Source organism: Pteronotus mesoamericanus, unplaced genomic scaffold (genome assembly GCF_021234165.1).
Source record: "Pteronotus mesoamericanus isolate MK-2021 breed Mesoamerican mustached bat unplaced genomic scaffold, CSHL_Meso_final scaffold_85, whole genome shotgun sequence".
In the NCBI taxonomy this organism is placed as follows: domain Eukaryota; kingdom Metazoa; phylum Chordata; class Mammalia; order Chiroptera; family Mormoopidae; genus Pteronotus; species Pteronotus mesoamericanus.
In genome coordinates, this window is record NW_026555329.1 from 58,903,617 (window position 1) to 58,928,040 (window position 24,424).

Consider the following 24,424-nt stretch of genomic DNA (forward strand, 5'->3'; position numbering starts at 1 on the left):
AGGCAATAGCTGTGATTAATTTGTTACATTAATAATTGTCACAGTGTCTTCTCCAAATATGTATCATCTCAGACTATACTGCTGGGTCTATCACAGAGCAAAGAAAAAAAGGCAACAAAGAAGCGCTATAACATGGGCTTCCCACAAGAGGGCAGCAGCTTACCAGTTTTTGAAAATGAATTCAAGCAAGGAAACCTGTAATTGAACTTTTTAAATGTATAAAGCCTAGTCGTCACTCTTACTAACACAAGTGGAAATATTTTCTTTTATCCTTCATGAATATGAAGGTTACCACTCCCCACCATTCCTTATCTCTAGGCAAAAAGCTAAAGAAAATGATCATATGATCATATAAAGTATAGACAGAGTCTACATCTTCTAATATAGTTTTGATGCAAATATCTACTATGTTTTAGGTGCTACTTAAAATGATTAGTTTAGAGCAGGGTTTAACAAACTACCTCATGGGATAAATCTAGCTGCCTGTGGAGTTTGTGTTGTGTGTGCATGTGTGTGTTTTTGTTTACTACTTGTAAGTTTAGAATATTTTACATTTTTTAAAGGTCACGTTTTAAACAACTACATAGGTACTTGCATAATATTCTTGATTTTACTTCTTTGCCCTCACAACCAAAAATACTAGCTGACCCCAGGAAGAAATAAAAACCCCTTAAAACAATCTACTATATATTCCTATACCAAATATTCAGATTACATAATAAAAGGTAAAGTATTATTCCTAATACCAGCTTTTATAAACTGAAATCAAATGAGTATATGTCTACAATAAAAACTACATCTTGAACATAAGTAAGTTCTATGGGTTCTCTATACAAAAGAAAAAGCTACAATTTCTATTATGTGACCCCTTATATTTATACCCAGAATTTTGTCTTTCTAACTAAGGAAACGCATCTTAATCTCCATAGCATATATCTTGACTGCATCCACTTATCCTTAAAACCATGACCCACAATCCTAGTCATAACTATCGCTCTTTGTCTGCATTGGGGTTTCTCCGTCTGTGCTACGATGGGCCTGACAGTTTGTGTGGAGGGGCTCTGCCGTGCAATGCAGGATGTTTAGGAGCCAGCGTCCCCGGCCCCTGCCCCGACAGAGTACCACCACAGCTGTGACAACCCCTAATGTCTCCGGATTCCAACACATGCCCCCTCGGGAGCAAAATCACCCCTACTAAGAAGCACTAATAGTTTATGAAGTGAGTTGCATGTACTCAGAACACATGTAGGAAAATATTAAAATGTCTACTTATGTATTTTTAGTATCCACTTACATATTTTAGTGAGTAACATGTGAAGTCATTGCCAATGGTGGGGGCAGGGGAGGGCGGTGTCAAAGAGCTATGGCAGCTCTTGGCCATGGCCTTCCAATTGCTTCCCTCCTCCACTCCTCTAATCATTTTATATAGCAGTCAGAGGATTTTTTTTTTTTTCAATAATAATGAAATTGTGTCATGCCAGAGTTTGAAAACCATCAACAATTCAATTCACTCAGAAAAATATATCAACCCCTTACCTGAAAGGCCTACAAGTTCCCATTGGCCTGGCTCTTTAGTTTTTCTTTCAGTTGTATTTTGTATTGGTTTAAGGCAGCAATTTCCAGCCTTTTTCATCTCATGGTACACACAAACAAATTACTAATATTTTGCGGCACACAAAAACATTTTTTGCTAATGTGACAGAAAATAGGTATTTTAGATTGATTTACTAAAAAATAACAGTAGGAATTAATTACCTACCCGTTTTGATCCGTAGTGACTTTAAATAAAATCAGGTACTTATACTTGCATATGAGGATTTCTGGTACCAAGAATTAACCTATCAGATGCAACCTTATTGTGCAACCTGACCAATAAGATGCAAATCTTATTATATCAGATATATTTATGGTTCAAGATAGGGTATTCACATTGGACAGCTATTGTTGTGTTGGCTGTTACTTTTTTTTTTTTTTTTTTTAAATTTTTAAATCCTCCCTGGAGGACATGCTTATTGATTTTAGAGAAGGGATGAGAGAGAGAGAGCGCAAGAGAGAAACATTGAAGTGAAAGGGAAAGATTGATTGGTTGCCTCCCATATGGATGCAACCTGGGATGAAACTTACAACCTTTTGGTGTTTGAGGTGATGCTCCAACCACTTGAGCCACCCGCCATGGCTGCTGTCAGTTTTTTTTCTGACAATTGAAGGGAAAAGAGGTCAGTGCCCCCATCTAAATAGGTATTGAATGTTTTAAAAATTTCTATGGCACACTGGTTGAAAATCTCTGGTTTAAGGTGTACAGCTCAGTGGTTAGACAATCGTATACAAATATATACTTTATACAGTGTTCCCCTTGACATTTCCAGTATCCACCTGGCACCATGCACAGTTACTATGATATTATTGACTGTATTTACTGTATTTTACTTATATCCTCATGACTATTTTGTAACTACTAGTCTGTACTTACTAATCTTTGCGCTTGTTGCCTGGCTCTTATTCACTCCTCCCCACCTTAGGGCCGTTTGTCTTCCTGCTGCCCAGAATGTTCTTCTCCTACTTTCCACTGGATGTCTTACTTCTTACCCTTCAATTCTCAGGCTAAACATCACTGTGTTGGAGAAATTATTCCTTGACTCACTAGATCTGTAGGACGCTTCAACCTCATCTCAGCCCCATATTGCACACCCTGAAACTCTGTACAGCTTGTGACGTGTCTCCAGTTTAAATCTCTCTGTCCCTACCAACCGTGAGTTCCATGACAGCAGAGACAATGTTCAATAATCACTTGATGATTATTTGAGTAAGTGAATAAATTATGCTAAGAAAACTCAGACTCTTTCTTTAATCTTTTTGCTGGAAAAACTTTCAGTACAGAAACAGAAGGTATTGGAAGAAGTACAGGTCCCTGCAGTTTTTCCACTGGGGATGCCTGGCTAGTCCTTTACCAGGGATTCAATTTCATGACTAAGGCCTTGCTTTAAAATCTCATCATTTGAATGGTGGTACAATTCCTGAAATAAGGGTAAATAGGTGGTCTGCCTCAATTTTACAGTTAGAGAAACTAAAACACAAATTCTACGTGACATTTCCACACACTAGAAGACAAATTCCCTGGCTCTGAGCCCAGTACTTATTTTATCAGACTCCACTGCCTACATATTCTCCCCCCTCCCCCTTTTCGGCCTATATAATCTACCTGTAAAAAACCTGCTAGTAAAGACTTTGACCTTTTTATGCGTTAAAGCTTACATACTTCAGGTGGGTAGAAGAGATCGCCAAAGGTAATCCCATGGGACAGAAATGCTAAGAAAACTTCCTTCCCACTTAGAATTTAAAACCAAACGTGGAGCCTCTCCAGCCAAACAAAGTAAGATAAGAAAATGGGAACATTCTAAGTTAATAGGAAAGGTATTATTTAATGTAAGACCTACAAACTAAAATCCAAGTGCTTTTTTCCAAATTCAGTAAAACAGGACTATTATAATGAGAAATCAGAAGACAACAGATAGAATGGACTATCATTAAGATGAGGAGGAAAAAAGCAAATGAGTTGGGACTTTAAAGATCAACTAGCTCAAGCCTTTAATTTTATAAAAAAGTGTTACTATTATAAGAGGATATGGAGCCTACCTGTAGCAAACTGGAAAAGAGGCTAGGATAAATATTTAAAAGCTTCTCTATTAAAAAGAAAAGACAAATGAAATCCTTGGAGAAATGGCCTAGTTTCCTCATCTTTATCTGTAAAATTATCTCACTCTTTATTTTCATAATTAATGGCATATTTATTATTTTACATGAAGTCTAAATAAGCTCATCTATCTAATTTTCTAGGCAAGAGCAGATCAAAAGCAACCAGCTAAAAATAGGTTCTGTGACTTCAGATGTAGAAACTTGAACAAGTGACAGTTGACACTGAGGTAGGAGATTGAAAAATCTAAAAACTATACTTTGCCAAGCATCTCGATACAGGGAGCCCACTGAGCTCAGCAGTGCAGCTCTGTGCCATGAAAGGCTTGAGGCGATTACTGGGTCATTTCATACTTCAACAAGCAGCATTCAGACCTTTAAAATGAAAGATGTTGGTTTGTAAGATAAAGTGCTCATTATCAACGGCACTGCTATCAAATAGGACAGTGATTTTCAACCATTGTGTAAGAATTTTTAAAACATGCACTACCTATTTAGTCAGGGACCTCTTTTGCCTCAGAGTGTCAAATGAAAAAATGACAACAGCCAACACAACAATAGAGATCGGTGCGAATGAATCAAAATTATACCTTTTTTTTTTGTCAGAAGGGCAAAAAAATATATTTTTTGGCGTGCTGCAGAATTTTAGTTATTAGTTATGAGTGCCGTGCAGTGAAAAAGGCTGAAAATCGCTGAAACAGGACTTTGCAGGGATGGAAACACTGACCCCCCATGCTGCTCCAGCCTGCAGGCTCCGGCCACAAGGGGCTCCCGAGCCCTGAAGTGTGGCCAGTGTGACTAAGGAACTGAGGTTTAAATTTTAATTAATTTAAATGAATTATCTTTTTCCTATGATTTAATAATCAAAATTAAATAGATACATGGGTCTATGGCTACCATACGGGACAGCGCAGATCTAGAGAATTCACTCAGGAAACCCTTAATCCTTCACAAAACGGGATGAATACTGTTATGTCACTCTCCAATGAAATATAAGAACTTTTCAGACTCCTTAAAGGCATGGGAAAAACTGTACCATGAAAATGAAATCACTTTTCTTTAGTGAAAGTGTGCCCAAAACATTTTAAAAGATCCACTAAATTCAGGGCAATTTGCTGTATTTCAGGTTCAATCTTCTATTTCCAAATGGATGAATACTCACACGTTGTCCTCTAGGCAGATTTTGGGTCCCACCACATTGGCTGCTCCACTTGCCATCTTAAAAGCAAAATGCTTCTCAGGACAAGCTTTTGAGATCCCACACTTGTATCTGGGAGGTTTTGTAGCTTTGGAAAAGAAAATAATTTTTTTAAAGATTTTATTTATTTATTTTTAGACACGGGAAGGGAGGGAAAAAGAGAGAGAGAGAAACATCAATGTGAGGTTGCCTCTCGCGTGCCCCCTACTGGGGACCTGGTCCGCAACCCAGGCATGTGCCTTGACTGAGAAGCGAACTGGAGACCCTTTGGTTCACAGTCCAGCGCTCAACCCACTAAGCCACACCAGCCTGGGTGAAATAGATTTTTTACAAGAAAACAATGTTAACGGACTCTATAATCAGTTTATTTCAAATCTCAAACCACAAGGGAATTATGTAAATCACCAAGATCTAGATATCATAAAATACACCCTAGGATTTTTTTTCCCCTGCGAGTTTCAAAGAGTGTCAAAACAAAACAAAACAAAAACAAGCACTGAGGGACCAAATTAATAACTGACATTAATGAATCAAATAATAGGATCTTGATGTGGGTAAATATATTCTATCTAATTATTTTTGTTTACTTACTGAATTCAGGATGGGTGGTAGGTTTTCCATTGTTACTTTGTGTTTTCAGTGCAGAAATGCACAACAAATGGTTGCAAACTAAAAAGCCTAATGCATCACTGAATGGTCTGCTCACATCATATAGTCCTCCTTTTACACACTTTCTGTACTTATCATACTGAAGTCAAAATACTAATGAAAAAAAATACTCATTATGAATAAATACCAAGAACGGTGGGCTATCCAATCAAATAGCATTCTTGTAAGTTCAGAAACCAATTTCTAAATCAGTTTTTCTCACACTGAACTATCTCCACTGTTCAAAAACAAGTTCTCGTGTGCCTAAGGGGGGAAAAGAAACAGAATAAATCATCTGCAAATTATTGGGATGAAATACTTACAACGTGCAGCTGTGTCCAATGCTGACCTTGCTAAGGAAAAAAAAAAGTTATCTGTTAGAAGGAATAAAAGCTATGGGCAAGTATCAATCTCTAAAAGATTTAGAGCTAACAAACCTATAAAAATAAAAGTGTTTGAAAATTGCTCAGAATATAATAAATAAAACATGACCATCACTTTAGAAAAACAGTGAGAAAGTAATATTAGGCTATATAATTTAGGATAATCAATTATGTGAAGAAATTATGGTGGGCAGTATTTTATTACAGGTAGAACATTTTATATTTACTTTACATTTTGATTTTATTTTTAGTTACTATACACTTAAATCCTAGTCAGAATGTCATTCTATGAACTTACCATTATTTTAATTTTTTATTATTTACTTTTTTGAGAGAGGGGGAGGAAGATGGAAAGAGAAGCAAAACATCAACGTGAGAGAGAAATATCAATCAGTTGCCTTTCATACATGTCCTGACCAGGGACTGAACCTGCAATTCAGGCATGTACCCTGATAGAGAATTGAACCAGCCATCTTTTGCTTTGCAGGACAATGCCCAACTAACTGAGCCACACAGGTCAGGGCAATTTGTTTTAACCATTTTTTAAAATTTATTAATTTTTTTACCTTGAGATATAACAGACACTTAATGCTGTGCAAGTTTAACGTGTACAACAGGCTGATTTGGTACATTTATAAACTGCAAAATGATTACCACCACAGTATTACCTGCTATCTCCATCACATCACATAATTACCATTTCTTTTTTATGGTAAGAACATTTAAGATCTACTCTTTTAGCAACATTTAAGCATTATAGTATGATAAAGTATTAATAGCTGCAAATACCATGCTGTACATTAGATTCCCAAACTTGTTAATCTTATAACTGGAAGTTGTACCTTTTGAACAATGTCCTCCCTTTTCCCCCCAACCCTCACCCCTGATAACCACCACTCCAATGTTTCTCTGAGTTTGTTCTTTTCAGATGCCACATTTAAGTGAGGTCCTATGTACTTCAAACTTCCTTTTAAATGGCTTTAAATATATACTTGGTGACTATTAGGGTGTTTAAAAGTTGTTGCTGCTAGATGGTATTATGTACATATGCATACAAAGTCCTGGAGTATATACACAAACCTGCCTTAGTGGTTAGGCTAGGAGACTGGGAGGGTGGGAAGAACACAACAGGGATGGTGGTGGTGGAGAGCTTTTCTCGAAAACAGAAGTGTATTGTGTATAATAAAAAAGAAATTAATGTCATTATGAAGACTTTTATAATTTATCAGTTCAAGGAAGCCAGAATCTTCTGATTAAATCTTAACTTGAACTCAGCAGATCTTAACCAGATCATCTATATTTAGAGCTTTTTTAAAAGCACTAATATCTGATCCTCCCCCAGGAGATTATAATTCAGATCATCTATAGCGCTGTGGACAGCGATTTCCTGAAGTGGCTAATAAATATGCAGCGTCGCAAATGTTTGCCAGCTGTTTGACTATAAATAGTTACTTAGTTTTTATTTCTGTACTATTTTAGATAATTGTGAATTTCCTGTATATAAGTCCAGTACTCAAACTAGAGAACAGAAAGTTAAAGCTGAAAAATATTATGTAAATGTTTTAAAAAGAGAAAAATAACCAAGTAATTGAAGATTCATTCACTATATAGAGCACTCAGAATATCATGCATGATTCAAGTCATAAAGGCACTGTAGTAACATGAGAAAAGTTGAATGCATTTGGAATAAAGCAGAAAACAAAATGTATCTCTATTAAAAATATTCATGGATTAAAAAAAAAACCTGAAGGAAAGAAAAAAATGATCAGTTAGTAAGTTAGGGTGCTGGAATTACTGGGCCTTGTTCTTTTACTCTTGTTAATTATTTCATTTTTCCTTAATCATATCATAAATGTGAAGGAAGAATAATTAGAGAGATCATCCAGTCTAGTGCTCTCATTCTTGTAAATGAGAAAGCCCACAGTTATTAGCAACCAGTGATTAACAACATGAGAACTAGAGATTCTCAACTGTATTCTGTCCTGAACAAACACATTCATCATCAGGCTCAGGTTTTAAGTTGCTTACAGGACGTTGTTCAAATCAGGATTCTGGTCTAGCTGACTTACGGTAGCAAGGTAAGAGGAAGGAAGTGGGATCAGAACAGGGGTAGCATAATGTTGCTCATTCACACACGCTGGGCATTCATCAGTACTTCTGTAACAGGGGACACACTCGCAGGAAATGGGGAGGGGTTTGAGTGTGCATGCCTAACTGGAGATTTTGCCCCCTTGTTAATAAACACAGCGGCGGGATGCAGAGCAAAGGCAAACATGGCCGGCGCTGGCTTTCATTTGTTGGAAGGCCGGACACTCCCACTGGTTTCCCACACGGGATTCTAGGAGAGGGCGTTGGAAACATAGTGCACTGGAAAGAAAAGGGCAGTTGGTTCTTTCCCTCCCCTGCTGGTGCCAATGGCTGCCAGCAGGCCTGTGCACAGAGGCCTGGGGGCACAGACTCCTAAAGGTGCCTGAAGCTGGACAGTGAGTGCAGACCATAGCCACCTGCATTCATGATACTTTTTGGTGGGGAAAGAGGTTCCTGGCACATCCTTGACCTGACCTGGCAGAGGGTGACAGGGTGATTTTTCTTTGGGTGTCTTGGAACAGGCTTTGAGGCAGAAACCTGCCGTTATTTCCAAGACCTTAGTGGTAACAGTCAGCACTGTGAACAAATTTTTGTTCTTGCGTTATTTTCAGTTCTTGAACCTATGTAGTAGTTGTAATGACAAACTGACTTTTCCTGCCCCCTTACTTTTGTTACCCAGATTATTTTAGGCAGAAACATGCCTAAAATAAAAGATTAAGTAAAAGATTCTTTTCTTTTCCACTGAACTCTGTCTTTGGAGATTTGCCTGGTAGGCAGCAAAGGGTAGGACTCTCCCACCCCCACTGTTTGGGTTCAGTAACATTTCTGCATATATTATTGATTTGAGCATCATCGCTGTTTTAAAGAGAAAGAAACTGGGAAGAGAGAGGTTTACCAATTTGATTTGTTCTACATCATAATTAGTAATTGTCAGAGCTAGTTTCCAAAGCCATATCTCATTCTAGCACCCAAATTCATGTTGCATCACCCCCAGAAATGAGAATGCCTGAGGCCTTATGATCACATGTACAAAAACTGCTAGTCATGCTAGGAGCAGAAAGCCAGGATATGGAGTTTTCAGAACAAGCCTTCTGACTTTTGAGTGCAGAGCAGACTGCACAGGGTTCAAAGCTTGAGACAAGGAGTCCACAAGGATGCTGCTAAAGTAATCCAGGTAGAAAAGAGTAGCATCCCAAACAAGGGCTGTGAAGTTGGGCTTCAAAGAAGTAGGCAGGTCCAGAACAACTTAAGGAAGCAACACTGATGGGTCTTGGGAATAGGCCAGATGGAGGGTGAAGGAAAGAGAGGAATCAAGCTTGTCTCTCAGACATTTAGCTTTAGAAGCATTCATTTATTCATTCACAAGAGCCATAAATAAATAAATACACCACCAGCTCTGAATTCAAGATGTTTATAATCTAGTGAAGAGATGGGAGTAGGGGATGGACAATGAGTTCTGTGTTGGACTTGTAAATTGTTAACACTTGGAGCAGATCCAAGTGGCAAAGTCTAGAGGTCAGCAGTAAATGAGACCTAGGATACAGACATAAACTAGAAAGTTAGCCAATGATTGGGTGGTGCCACCCAAAGGGAGGATATAAAGTGAGAAGAGGGCTGAGGAGAGAACCTTAGAGATACCAAAAATCACTTAATGCTCAGGAAAGACTGGTAGAGGAAAGGGAGGTAGAAGGAAACTGAGGGATGAGCCTCTAAAATAGTCAAATTAGTCTGCTTGTAAAACTTAAGAAATGTAAAAACAGTTAAGTACTACTCAGTTCAAAAAATTTTACTGGAATACATACAATGTTGGAAAAAGCATTTCATTAATCATCGGTCTTTTAAGTGAATAACATCATGTCCATTTAATTTGTGTATAAGTAAGGGGAGATCCTTAAAGATACTTGTGAAAGACTTTTCTTTCCAGATGAGAACTAATTTTTATCCAAAGTTCATCAACACTGAAAGATCTCTACTAGCTCTGCAATTCTGAAAATTTTAACACCTGGAAGCCAACAAGTAAATTTTCATAAATAAAACAGGATTATTTTTTACATGCAGCACACCGGCATAGCATACAAACACAAATCCTACCTTTTCTGTAACTTTTATTCCTTAAACTACTTGATAGTTTTAATTCTTAATTTCTTTCAACACACAACTTTTCACTTCAAGGAACAATAATAATAAACATTTCTGATTTGGTTTCATCAATGAATATCTTTCAACAAGTCAGGCTGAAGAAATCAGAGAGAATTATTTTATTCTTTAGTTTTTAGTAATGTGAAGTAATTTATGTATATGCTATTTCAATGGTAAGTCTGAAAGAATAAAAATAAATCAACTCAATATAACATTAAGCACTTACTGCAGTAATATGCAAAAAATAATTTGGACTGCGTTCATTACATTCAGTAGATGTTAAGAGTCCATGCTGAAAACTAACACTACGTTAAATCACAATCATAACTAAGACTGGCAGATTGTGTCCATGCTGATAGCTTGGTTTTGACACTGTATATAGTTTTATGAGCTATTACTCAGTGAAAAACTGAGTAAAAGCAATATAGGACCTCTGTGTATTATTTCTCACAAATGCTTATCAATCTACAAAATAGAAAGTTTCATTAAAAACTTTTTTAAAAAATCACAGTCTACTTTGGTAATTTCAACTACTAATTGTGGGCAAAACTTTCATTCTTCCTTTCTAGAACGAAGTTCACTTTATTTTTCTAAAATAACACTATATAATATATCTGAATCTAAATGAATAGAAACGATTAGTTATTACATCAACAAGATGAAAAAGTAGAAACATTCACCACCAAAAGAACTACAGTTACTAGATTTACCAAAGTAAGTTATATAAATGTCTAATCACTTACATGTATATATGTTATATACCTGAAACTAATGAAATATTTTATGTCAATTGTAATTTTAAAAAGTTTAATTTTTTAAAAAAGAAACAGTTATTCTCATGGTCCCTCTCAGACACTGATTTTAGGAACAATCCTAATGTCCAGTGAAATTTGTTATCCTTTGGTAAATTGTCAGATGTTAAACAAATGACAAAAACAACCATATCTTCATCTTTGCTCAATTACTCTGAAATGAGAAGTAAAATATAACCATACAAATTAAGTTTTCATCAGTTCAATAGACTGGAATCCAATAAGGTTTTGTGGATAGGGTGTATGACTTAAGTTATAACAACAAAATCAACCACCTGCCCTAAGAATGTCTAAATCAAACAGCTAAAACACACACTATGAGACCCTACAAGTTCCCAAAACTGGGAAAAATCAAAATGAAAATGAAGAAAAACTATCCTAATTAAATTAGCTCAGTATTCTTTCATAGCTGATGACCAGCAACTTTTCAACTAACACAGCTTTAAATGAATCCCACTTTGGAAATATTCTTTTTTCCAAAATTGAGACAACTGTAACAGAATAAACATGATTTAAAAATAAAATTAAAAAAAATTTGGAAATACTTTTTCCATGTAAAAATTCTAATTTTCAATTACCTACATTCATTTCCCATTCAATCAGCATTTACTATTTACAGGGCCTAGCTCTAGATGCTGGGTTAGATGCTGGGTGAAAATCAAGGTACTACTCCCCTCAAGATTTATTACCTGGTAAGGGAAGACAAATACATAAAAAAGGATAAAAGAAAAGAAACTATAATATAAGGCAGAATAAAATCATTGTCCAATTGAGATATAACTACTATGCATTAGAACAAAACAGTTCAGAAACAGGAGCAATACATTCTAATAGGGAAAAGGGAGGTTCAAATACAATTTCTCTTAAGAAGGAGACATTCATGCAGTTTTGAAAAATGAAAAGGATTAACAGATGAAGGGAGATGGGAAAGATGTGCAGGGTGAGGCAATTGGCATGAGCAAAGGCTGGGGTATGAAAGGGCATAATTTGTGTCCCTAGATCATGGGCAGATTAGCAAAGCGAGTATGAGGCACGGGTGGGAGGGGCAGAGAGCAGGTGAGAGAAGCAGAGGCAGGTTGGGGGTCTGGGTGCTGTCCTGAGTAGGGAGTGCAGATTTCACCCTCTGGTAACCAGCATTAATAAAGGTTCCCGAGTTTTAGTAACTCTGGCAGTAGTGAGCTAGGCATGCGTCAAAGAGGAAAAACAGATACAGCGAGTCCGCTTTGATGGTTACAGAAAGGGTCCAGGCTCAACACAAATATCCGAAACAGACGAAAACACTGGCTTCATCCAGCCTCTTCTCTCTGAAAACAGTGGGCCTTTTCCCAAAAGTTTTGTTTCTACCAGTGGTCCTGTTGCCTCCCTTCTCCCAAAGATCCTGCTTTTCTTGTCTGTCAATCTCTTTCCACTGATTTGTAAATCACTGCTTTGTCCAAGGCCTCTCTAGACAACTGAAAAGTCTCTCCATTACTTCAAAAAAGAAAAAAAATGTTCCACGTGCTCCTGCCTCAAACTACCACCCCATAATCCTCTTCCTTAACCATCAGCCTTTCTTAGAAGCATTAGCTATACACACTGTTCCCACAGCAACCCTGGACAAGTCCTTGATGACTTCAGTGTCTTTCTGCCCCCATCATTCAACTGAAACCAGTTGCACTTTCCAAGGCCAGCAGACTGGGCCTTTGTAGCAACAGGAATACCATATGCAGAAGAAATCAGTCAAATCTCACTGTACTTTGCAATAACTACTCTATCTTGAATCCTGGATACTTCATTTTGGGACAGGTGGTGAAAAACAGACTGTTCAGAAGAATAACTACTACATTAACAGAAATGATTGAAAGGGAAGATTCCATAACTTGACAAGATAAAAACTTAAGATAAAAAAAATGACCTGAATGAGTATGACTACAATTTAACTATATGAGGTATCATTAATATAAAAGAGAACTCCAGCATTAGAAGCAAGTGAATTCCTATCATTTACCCAAGAATATAAAAGGTAGAATTTAGTGCAATACAAGGAAGTACATTTAAGTAGTCATTGTAAGAAAGTCACCTAAAAATGTTTCTACAGAAATTGATGACTACATATCCGAACTATCTAAAGACTTGATACACCGAATATGTTCCATGGATAGGAACCTCAGCATCACCTGGGAGCTTGCCAGAAATTCAGACGCCCAGGCCCCATCCCAGACAATCAATCAGAACCTGCATTTGCAAAGAGTCCCTGGAGATTCCTTTGACAGTAAAGTTTGAGAAGTACTGCTTTAAGGGAGTCTTTTTGTAGTTGTTGTTGTTGTTTTACATTAGTAACTTCAAAATACATTTATTACTAAGTATTTATTGTTTTCATGGTAGCCTCAGTGACTCTTTTTGGTGTAGTACCAAACATTGCTATTTTCTTTTTCATGTCTTTTTCAAAACTAAGTTTTAGGCATATTAGAAGAATAATGTTGAAAAGAGTTTCATAAAAGTTTGCTGCAATTAAGCTGACTTGTAATTTCATGTATATCTTCTAGAGATTATAGAATGGTATAGATGCATAATATGTTTGTTTGCTTGTCTTTAGTTTCCTATCTTTGTATTTATTTGTTTGCCCAAACCATCTTGTGTAAAAATTAAAAGAGATAAAGAAATACAACAAATAATTTAATAATCATCTATATTCTCACTCCCACACTTGCTTCTAAGTATTTTTTTGTTTGGTTTTTGTTTTTAAGGAAGTAAAACATAAAGCTCAAGTCCCCTTATCTACTGCTCAAGTCCCACAGGTAACTGATGACTTGGTGCTTAGCCTCCTGTTTGTGTTTTTTTTTTTAAGTATTTTATTGTTTATGCTATTACAGTTCTCCCAATTTTTCCCCCTTACACCTGAAAACAGATGTAAGGAGAAGTGAATTAGGTCTTGTGGTTTCCTTCCAAATATTAATTTATGAAAAGCAAAACTGGTTATTCCAGAGATCTGAAAGTTGTTTCATCCCATTTCTGCCGGCTAGGTCAAAATATGTTAATTGGTTTCATAGCCTCATCTTTCAAGCATAGTTTTTTAATACCTTAAACAACAGCCAAAGCTTATGCAATCATTTCAAATGTCAATTTAGTTTTATTAATGTAATTATTTGGTTAAAAACAAGAGTTAAGGTAGCTTATAGTGATGTGTTTACAATATGGCATTAAACAAATTGGTAAAAAGAAAAATGCTGCAGAAGGAAAATAAGGGTAAAAAAGCAAAGGGGATTTCTATGGCTGGTATTTAAAATGCATTATCACGTCTCCTAACCACTTTTTAACTGAGAGCTAGGTTTGGTTCCAAGTGTTCTATCAGCCAACTCAAATACAGTGTGATATCTTCTAGAATGCACCTTTGGAATACCATGGATAATGACCCTAAGCATGTGTGAAACAGCCCCCATTAAATATATTCAGAACGCTGAATGGAAGATTTAGGCTTTATACTGAATTAATTTTAAGACTTTCTATTGTGTATTTTATAATATTCTAATGAATCGTAATTGCTGGTATAATTACATTTTCTTTTCTAGACAGGCTAAACAGCAGTGACTCAATGTTGATAAGTGATAAACAATCACATCAAAAACAAGGTTTAAGAAAGGGAAAAAATGGAACTTACCAAATAGACTTCCTAAACTTGCATCCATTTTTATTTCAAATACTTGAGAAATAACATAAAATGTCAGTAAAAATACTGCCACAGCGACCACCAACTTTGCAGCACCTAGATGAAGGGCAGAAATGAGCTTATAAACCCACAGGACTTTTATTATATGACATTTCAATGAAGAGTTGTAAGTTTATAAAAAAAATTTTTAAGATTAATACATTTTACTTTTTATCTATTGAGCTTAATTATACTTGAGTTACAAAAAAAATTGTACCAAATATCCATCAAGATAAAGGATTTTCCTGATCAAAGAATTATCAGATTGGCTGGCAATCTAGAAAAAGAACTGCTTGAGGCATCTGTCTGATTTTACACACAAAAACATGACCTGCCATCAATGGCCGGCTGCCTACACACAGTGTCATGGTTAATGGAAGACTGCCACTAAGTATGTTGGATGACCCATTCCTAATTCTTTCCAACTATAAAGGGCAATAATACTATACAGCGATGATAACAAAACACTGAACCTTCTGGAGATACTAACACAACAGAGCAAGATGTCCACAAAGGAACAAGTTCTCACGTGAAATGTCCTGTCACCAACTGACCTATCTCTTGAGGTGCATGAGTGCTCCCGGTATAGTGACCAAAAAAGTATTCCTTCTCATACTTGATACCTAGTTTAAGACAAGCCTTTCCCAGCCCTAGACAACTTCATTTAGCACCTATCATACGTGATTCACAATGTAGTTACAGGGTAAGCTCCATGAAGACAGACTCTTAGTCTTTCAGCCTTTTATATCTTTAACCGTTTCTGAGTGCCTTACAAGTAGCAGTGCTATTAACTAATTAAGTGCTAAACATGAATCATCATTTGTCCTTTTTCTCCAAATCTCAGTAATCCTAGGAAAGAAACAGTGAAAGGCAGGAAAGGAAATGGAAAGTGATAGGAAGGAAACGTCTTCTTCTCACCCTAAGGATTTCAGAGCCATCTCATTAGGTTATTATGAGTATGTGCCTGTCCAAACTCCATTACCCTCACTTACAAAAAGTTTAATTCATATTGCTATAAAAGAGATAGCCCTGGTCAGCATGGCTCAGTTGGTCGGAGCATTATGCTGTAAACCGAAGGGTCTGAGGTTCAATTCCAGTCAGGGCACATGCCTAGGCTGCAGGTTTGATCCCTGGGTGGGGTGTGTAGGAGAGGCAACTGGTTGATGTTGCTCTACCTTCCCTCCCCTCTCTCTAAAATCAATAAGCATGTCCTCAGGTAAGGATTAAAAGAAAAGAAAAAGTAGATAACATCATCAGTTTTCTCATTCTCCTTAAGGAAACAAAGGTCTACGGGTAAGGCAGCTGCCCCTGATTACAGATAATGTAGTGGCAGTACAAGGACCAGGATCCAGAGATCCTGACACCGCCCAGTGCTCCCTCTGAACAGTACTACTCTAACACCAAATTACCACACTCTCCCAAAAACTGCTAAAACTCAACTTACTGGGTAAGGAAGGGTATAAAAGCACTACATTCCTTCTAATCTCATAAACCTAAAGACAAGAGGACTACATTCTCAAGAGGGAAGGGAATGAACTGAGGATGCTCCAAAAGGCTGAAGACACTGAGAGGGAGCAGTTTCTCAGTGCTGCTTATTTCTGCTGAGAAACATTCTAAATACAGAAATGAGGTGGCAATGAGAAATCTAACTACTAAGCTCATCAACTTCAACCCCTCCCTGTTTCCTATCTTCTCCTCTCCCAAAACTGTGCTTCCTAGTTTCAAGAGCAACTACAATTTGCCTGTATTTTTAGTGCATAGGACAGTAAAATTCCATGAGGCTTTGAAATCTTCTCCCCACAGGATCTAGCAGAGTGCCTGGCACATAGTACTATTCCCAAAAAGTCCTTCCTAAATAGATGAATGGTAACAGGTGGCATATTCCTTCTTGATCATTTAAGGTACCTTGGTATGAAGATTACATATTTTTATGATAGGTTAATATCTCCTTTTCTAGCAAGCATGGGCTGGTACAATTAGAGATTACCTTTCCCTGTCCTCTAAAGCAGATAGATGAAATGCTCCTTGTTCAAGATTGAAATATTAAAATATCAAGTTTATAAAATATGGAAGTTCTAGGCTAAATTCAATGCCAAACTATCCTGAACCTATACTAAGCACACTATATACATCATATATACATATGAAGGTCTGTCTGGAAAAATTCCAGCCATTGTTAATATAAGAATTGCGGGACATCAATTTAACCTGACAGCCAAGCGGAGTGGACTGGAATGCACATGCATGAACAATGACAACTTCACTGTACTAGTCAGTGGGGGCAGTGGACAGACACCACTGAGTGAGCATGTGTACTCTGTGGCCATCACATTCAAAATGACTGAGTAGAGCAACAAATTGCATCAAATTTTGCATTAAGCTTCAACATTCCTCCATAGAAACCATCTGAATTACTCAGATGATTCAGAATTCCACAGCTATGGGCAACTGGTGACTGACAACTTCATCACAACAATGTGTCTGCTCATGCATCATGTCTCATGCACAGTATTTTGGTGAAACATCAAATCACCCAAGTGACTCAGCCCCGATACAGCCCAGATTTGGTGACCTGTGACCTCTGGCTTTTCCCAAAACTAAGGGAAGAGATTTCAGATCTTCAATGAGATTCTGGAAAATACAGCGGGACAGCTGATGGTGCCTGGAAGAATTCTGTGAGGTCCTAAGGTGCTTACTTTGAAGGGGACTGAGGTGTCATTGTCCCATGTACAATGTTTCCTGTATCTTGTGACTTCTTCAATAAATGTATTTTTCATATTACATGGGAGGATACCTTCTAGACAGACATATACATACCACACAGACATACACATACCACACAGACATACACTATTTACTTGTGCCTACTGCAGAGCTACATGCTTTATAAGCATAATCTCCCTTGCACAGCTTTTCAAGATAGTTATTTTCACTTTACAAATAAGAAAGACAAAGCTAAGAATTTAGACCATTTGCCTAAGTTCATACAACTCAATAGTAGAAGTGAGTCTTAAACCAAGACATATTCACTTATACTGGACCATCAGAGAAACTAGGAGGACATAAACACTCTAAGGAAGAGAAAAGTTAGAGGTGGAGACACCAACTGGTAATACAGCAAGCAGATGTTCCCTAAGAGAAGTAGGCAGGTGAAAGCTGGCAGAGCCTCCATAACGCCAGAGTTCTGGAATGTCTGTCATGGAGGGCCCCTTCCAGAGCTGATCATCATCCAATTCTGAACTTGAAGGGGCCTACAAATGCCACACCACAGTTCTCATTCATAGCCTTCCATGAGATTCCTTATTCTTTCTAGCTATGAACTGTGCTTATCTGAGTGTGTCCTATTTTTCACTAACCAAAAAGCATAAACTTTAGACAGTGATACCTCACTGTATGAATAATGATTATAAGTATATTGCAAAGCAACCAAGATTTTTTTTAAATTAGAAAGGATAATTAGTTTGAAAGAAATAAACTAATAGCTAATCTTCCTTATTCACTCACTGAAAGCAATCCCTTGAAGAACTATACTAGGAACAGTGACAAACATAAAATAAGCACTCAGTGAATAATGACTCACCAATTAACCTTGGTATTAATTGTCAGAATCAGAGAAACGGACTAGCTGACAAAGTTCATTTCAACTAGAATGAATGTACAATTATGTGAGGAAGGGAAACTTGCTTTATTTCATAGTTATTAAACAAATAACTATGTTTAATTAAATAATGTACTTTTAAAATCTAGAAATATGTAATCATAGTCCAGCTGTTCTCAAATACAATATTTTTGTTAAAAAACAAAAGACATTAAACACATTTTTTTGTTTTGTTTTGTTTTGTTTTGTTTTTTAAGCCACAACCAAGCTCTTGGTTTCTAGAAATATTTTGGTTCAGTAATTGTAGAGCTACTCAAAAAATAATGTCTTTGTAAGTCCATGACCAAGATATCCAGATTTTCAAATTTCTACAAAAACATAGGTGAATACCCCTCAATCATCTTTGTTTAATAATCATGATTTTTAAACACCTGTACCCCATTCCATATAATTATGGCTGAACTAAGAAGACTTATTTTCCCTCACACCTTGACGTTAGGTTCTTCTAAGAGATGCTCCCATAGAAAAATATTGTTTGCTGGTGAGAAAATGATAAAAGAACGACTAACTTGATTCTGAGAAATTACAAGTTATCTCCTGTATTGGACACACACTTAGTAGAAATTTCTACATAAAGTGTACACTTTCTTTAGGGTTTTGGCTGTGCTAGAGGATGAGCAGGTGTGGAAGGATCACTCTTATTTCACTGTAAGTAGGAAGAGGGAGATCATCAGCCCTTCTAGTTATTTATGGAACTGTTCTTTTTATAATGTTTAAGGATAACTACCTTAAAAATATGAATATCAAGTGGTGTTTCAATTTCTTCAATATGCTGCCTAAGGAACAGATGTCCCTACACATTATCTCATTTAGGAAGACTGAACTTGAATTAGCAAATACAGGGTGGGGCAAAAGTAGGTTTACAGTTGTTCATATGAAGAATAATACAATAATTAATAAATAATAATACAAGAATAAACCCTGTTTCATGTACTCATGACTGTAAACCTACTTTTGCCCCACCCTGTACAGAGTCACTTATACAAAAAACACATTTTATCAAATCCTTTACATACAATAGTTTTAATTTATGTATATACAAGGGAAAAATTTAAGCTTTTAAACTTTACAGCTCATTTTCCTCAACAAATTAAAACTTATCAAAAACAAAAATCAGTCCCCCAAGGTTGTAAAATTATTCTTCATATGGACATTATATATGAATTATTAGGCAAATAAACTAAATGTATAAGAACATGAACATTAAAACCGTAACTTAAAATATTTAGGATAAATAATTTCCATGAAAGTGCCCCCAGACACTTATGTAACATTTACTAAATGGCCAATGTGGGACTTGCCAACTACATAAAAAAGTAAAGAGGCTAAGTAATGATTTAGCGTGCTATATTTCAGCTTTGCATTTGATTCAGAAAAAAAGATTATTTACCCCCTCCTTTAGTCATTATTAAACAAACAGGTTACACAAGAAGCAAAATTACTTCTATTGAATTGACATATTTATCTTACCTGCTACCCTCATGTTTGGTTTTTCAGCCTTTGGCACTTTTCATTAAAAAAGCTCCTAAAATAAAAAGAAAAGGCAAACAGCATTAGGTCTAAAAAGAACATTCCTTCTTAGATTGAATGTGGAGAGTATTTATTAACCTAAGTGTCATGACATTCTAAGCATTCTAAAAATATTGACATCTAATAAAAGAACTCTTATGACTGGGTGTTGCCGTCTGCTGGACCATGAAAGCTACTGAGCCGAAGGTCATGTCCTCCACTGGGTCCCCCAGCTCTCAACTGAATGAACAAAGGAGGGGAAACTTGCCATCAAGTTTGTGAAGAAAAGCTAATGCCTAATTGCTGTCAGTGATCAGGCACCCATAAGGAACTCTGGATACTTAGTTTCAAACTTTCAATTTGCAATTGAGGTTCAAAGAGGTTAAGCTGCTTATCCAGTCATGGAACAAATTAGCTGCAGAATGGGATAGGGTTTAGGTCTGCTGGTTGCTGCTGCAAGTTTCACTCCACTACAGGATGCCACTTCATTTTTAGTGTGACATAACTCAAGCATCATTATGATAAGCACTTAGAGAAAAGACTTCTTAGTTTAATACCAGTGTTCTCTTCCTCCGCATGTTTTCAATTTGTTTATAAAAAAAAATTCACAAATGTATAGTAATTTTTAATATTGCGGCAATTATTATTGGCAGTGTATGTTATCCGTCAATGAAGAAATTGTCCTTTGATATTATACTAATAACAACAAATAGATACTGGGGAAAAAAAAATCTGTATATGTATATGTCCCTCCTAAGTAATAACTCAGGTAAAATTTTTAAAAGCAAATGGAAAAGCAAGTAAATGATATTAGCAGGAAGTTCATGCCCAAGTTTAGCTAGACAGCTCCTGCAGTCTATTCAGTCTATTGTACAGGAAAGGAATTCAAAAGGAAATTTTGATTAATGAATCACATTAATCAAACATACGTCTTGCCCCGGCAGGTGTGGCTAAGTGGATTAAGCGCCAGTCTACAAACCAAAAGGTCACCAGTTCAATTTCCAGTCAGGACACATGCCTGGGTTGCGGGCCAGGTTCCCAGTTGGCAACCCAGCAATTTCTCTCTCGCACATAGATTTCTCTCCCTCTCTTTCTCCTTCCTTTCCCCTCTAAAATCAAATTTTAAAAATTAAAAAAAATACGTTTTTATTTTAGACTGTACTTTCATACTGATGTTTGGTGACATCTGATCTAATGATACACACATTATGCTTCAAATAAAAATAGTGCCCCACCTCTTGAAGGACACTGAAGCGAAGTGAGACATCCAGTTTTCTTGTTCACCCACAAGGAGTAAGTGAGGGTGGGGAGCATCCAGAGTGTCAATACCCTTATGCAAATTTTCTTTCTTCTGCCTAATATACCCTGAAGAAAATACCAACAGTTGACCTAATACTGAAATGAACATTATTGATTTATTTTCCTTTGTTAGTTAGCTGAACACCTTCCACATAATAGGAAAAGTCAATGTCCTATATCTTTTTAAACTACTTAGCCACAGGCTGGAAAAATAACAAAAGGGAAGGGATTCTGAAGTATCCACAAACTAACACATAAAAGCAGAAAAAAATCCTCAGCTTTTCAAATGAAAACCCCAAGTGGTTATAAATCCTCTTTTGACTTCTAGCAAAAATGGACACTATGTTTATAACAACCACATGCTTTTCCTCCCAGCTAATGTTCCAAAATAACATCACTCTTATCTGAGTGTGACCTAGGAAAATTTCTTTGAAAGTGTGATAAGCAGTGGGGCAGACGGTGGCTGTGCTATTTCACTGTTCCATTTCTCGCTGAGGGAGCCACCCTGGCACAGTTAAGTCACTGCCTCACGCCCCTGCTGTCTCTCTGCGCTGCCTGCCACTCCTGCTTCTAAAGTGCTCACTAGTTAAGACCGTGATAGAGGCAACTACAACTGTCTTGCTGAATTCATGTTTTCCATCAAATTTTTCAGAGAATAACATTTAGTAAAATCTCTAAATTAAAATCTCATCAAATTTCAGTCCTAACACATTTTAATTAGATCGTTTAAGAAGCAAATTAATTTTATAAGAGTATAAATCAGCATAAGGAAAGACTATTGAATACATCTGAAAGCAAATTAAGGAGCATCTGTTTATGGTGTGCTAAATCCAACTCCTCTTCTTAAGAGGACATTTAAAAACAAGGAAAACCATTACACATAATCATCTTAGGGGGAGAAAGTAAAAACAATGGGATCCTGTGTAAACAGGAGGCTGAACCTCCAGCAATCAGGGAGGGACTGAACAGATCCAGAGAAAATGAACACCACAATAAAAGGGTAAAGAGGACTCTGCTAGAAATACAAATCTCTAATCCAGAAGCTACAGGTAAAAGAATTTATAATTTTCCTTATATGTTCATTAAAAGATAGAAATATAGAAATTAGATCCACTTACTAAAACTAGAATATTGACGGTAGGGGAGAGTATTTTAGGGCATATTTAAAACAAAAACACAAAAAACTCTTAAGAGTACATTTGTGAAATACATATAGGCCATAACAACAAGTTTCATTCAGTGTTTTAGATAAATGGCTGAACCAGATCGGGTTGCTAATATGTGAAGTGCACAATCACCGGGGAACCCCCTGCAAGCGTCACCACAGTGCCCCGGGGCAGTAAGACGCCCTGCTGGATAAACGCTACCTAACAATGCGACCTATCTCCAGCCAGAAGAGAGCCTAATCTAGGGCCTCAGAGCGACACACTGGAGAGCTTTGAATGTCTCATAATTTAAACATTTCCTTCAGCCCAATTATCAACGTTAGTCTGATTTAGGGAAGTTTTGTGAAAGTCAGGCAAAATGAGCAGGTTACCATCCCAGGATCAATCAATGTCAGGAAAAACAGATAAATGCTCAGGTCGATCCTTTCATCTTTCCTTGAGAAATGAACTCCAGCTACATCATTTGAATTACAAGACTATGATTCTATATAAATAAAATAAATCATAAAAATAATCATTTTCCAAGGAGGGGAAAGTTTTGGCAGTTCACATAAACCAGGTAATAATGTATTCAGTAGAGCAATTCACACACCTTCTTATTTTATGTAATCTTCCCAACAGCCCTCTAGTGTTGTGGGTATTAGGACTGCATTATAAATGAAGTCAAGGGATTTGTCTAAGGTCATATGAAGGATAAGAAAGAAACTGACACTACAAACAAATCCACTTCTTTCACCCCAGTAGCTCACTGACATACTCTAATATATGGAGCTTGTTGACAAAATTCCATGCCCATCACCCTGGCTTTTGCAAATTGCTCTGGGAATTGCTAATCTCTGCGGCCAACCCCACTCAAGATCTGACAAAATGACTAAGCATGTGTATTAGGATCTTCCTCAAAGATAGACAGAATAGAAGAAAGTGAAGCACAGAAACACATTTGTTGATATATTTAATATTAACAGTAACAATTAAACCAGAAAAAAAATACTGCAAATTATACTTCATAACTATAAAGAAACTATGCTGGTCAAATGCAATTTTAAATGAATCAACTGAGTGAAATCCATATGATTCACTTAATATTCATGTGAACTGGGGCTTTTCAAAAGGACTAAGAAAAAAAAAGGTCACAGCACAAGCAGATAGATTTAAAGTATATTTAGGTCCAGTCATGGTTAATTATGTGTCAACTTGACTGGGCCATGGAGTATCCAGGTATTTGGTTAAATATTGTTCTGGATGTTTGTGAAGGTGTTTCTAGGTAAAATTTTAATATGGCAGTTTGCTCTCCTCAACGTGAGTGGATCTCACTCATCCAATCTGTTGGAGGTCTAAACAGAACTAAAAAGTCAGAGGAAGGGAGAATTGACTGTTTACTGTCTTTGAGCTGGGGCATCAGTCTTCACCTGCCTTCAGACTTGGACTGAAACTTACACCATCAGTCCTGCTGGTTCTCAGGCCTGTGGATTCAGATGAGAACTATACCATTGGCTCTACTGCTGGATGGCTGCAGAGGTTTTGATTTCTCAGTTTCCACAACTGCAAGAGCCAACTCCTTATGATATCTATTACCTACCTACCTATCATTTCTTCTGTTTCTTTGGACTAACACAGGCCTCCTCAAATTCAAAATGTAAAAGGTTACATTTTTGTCCCAGTTCAAGAAAAAACAGTAATACTGAAATCAAAACAGGATAATGCAACTATGTCACTCAATTTTTCTCATTTTATGTAGAAACAAAAGTATATTAAAAAATTATTTGCAAAAAATCCCTTTATGTGAATAAAATAGAGAAACTGTTGGCAAACTTTTTCTGTAAAAGAGCCAGGGGGTCAGTATTTTAGGCTTTGTGGACCACACAGTCTCCATTTCAACTACTATGCTCTGCTCCGTAGCTGGAAGGCAGTCATAGACAACACATAAACCCAGGGACCCAGGTGTATTATAATTAAACTTTATTTGTGGATACTGAAACTTGAATTTCATAAAATGAAATTTGAATTTCCTAAAATTTTGTCACATTACAAAATATCACTTTTGATTTTTTAAAATCACTCAAAAATGTAAAACCCAATCTTGGCTGTGGGTCATACAGAGGCCATGGGTTGTTTTTTGTTTGTTTGGTTTTTTTTTTTTTGCCAACTT

At 36.7% G+C, this 24,424-nt stretch overlaps 1 protein-coding gene across 1 annotated transcript in view; it reads right to left on the reverse strand.

Moving 5' to 3' along the window:
* The window catches only part of FAM3C (FAM3 metabolism regulating signaling molecule C), a 52,809-nt gene that overhangs the window by 17,752 nt on the left and 10,633 nt on the right, over positions 1-24,424 (reverse strand). The window contains exons 2-5 of the mRNA XM_054564545.1: positions 19,772-19,826; positions 14,596-14,700; positions 5,860-5,889; positions 4,853-4,976 (exon numbers count right to left, since the gene is read on the reverse strand). Coding sequence (XP_054420520.1) covers positions 4,853-4,976; positions 5,860-5,889; positions 14,596-14,700; positions 19,772-19,784 — 272 coding nt within the window. The 5' untranslated portion in view covers positions 19,785-19,826. The remainder of the gene's footprint in view (positions 1-4,852; positions 4,977-5,859; positions 5,890-14,595; positions 14,701-19,771; positions 19,827-24,424) is intronic.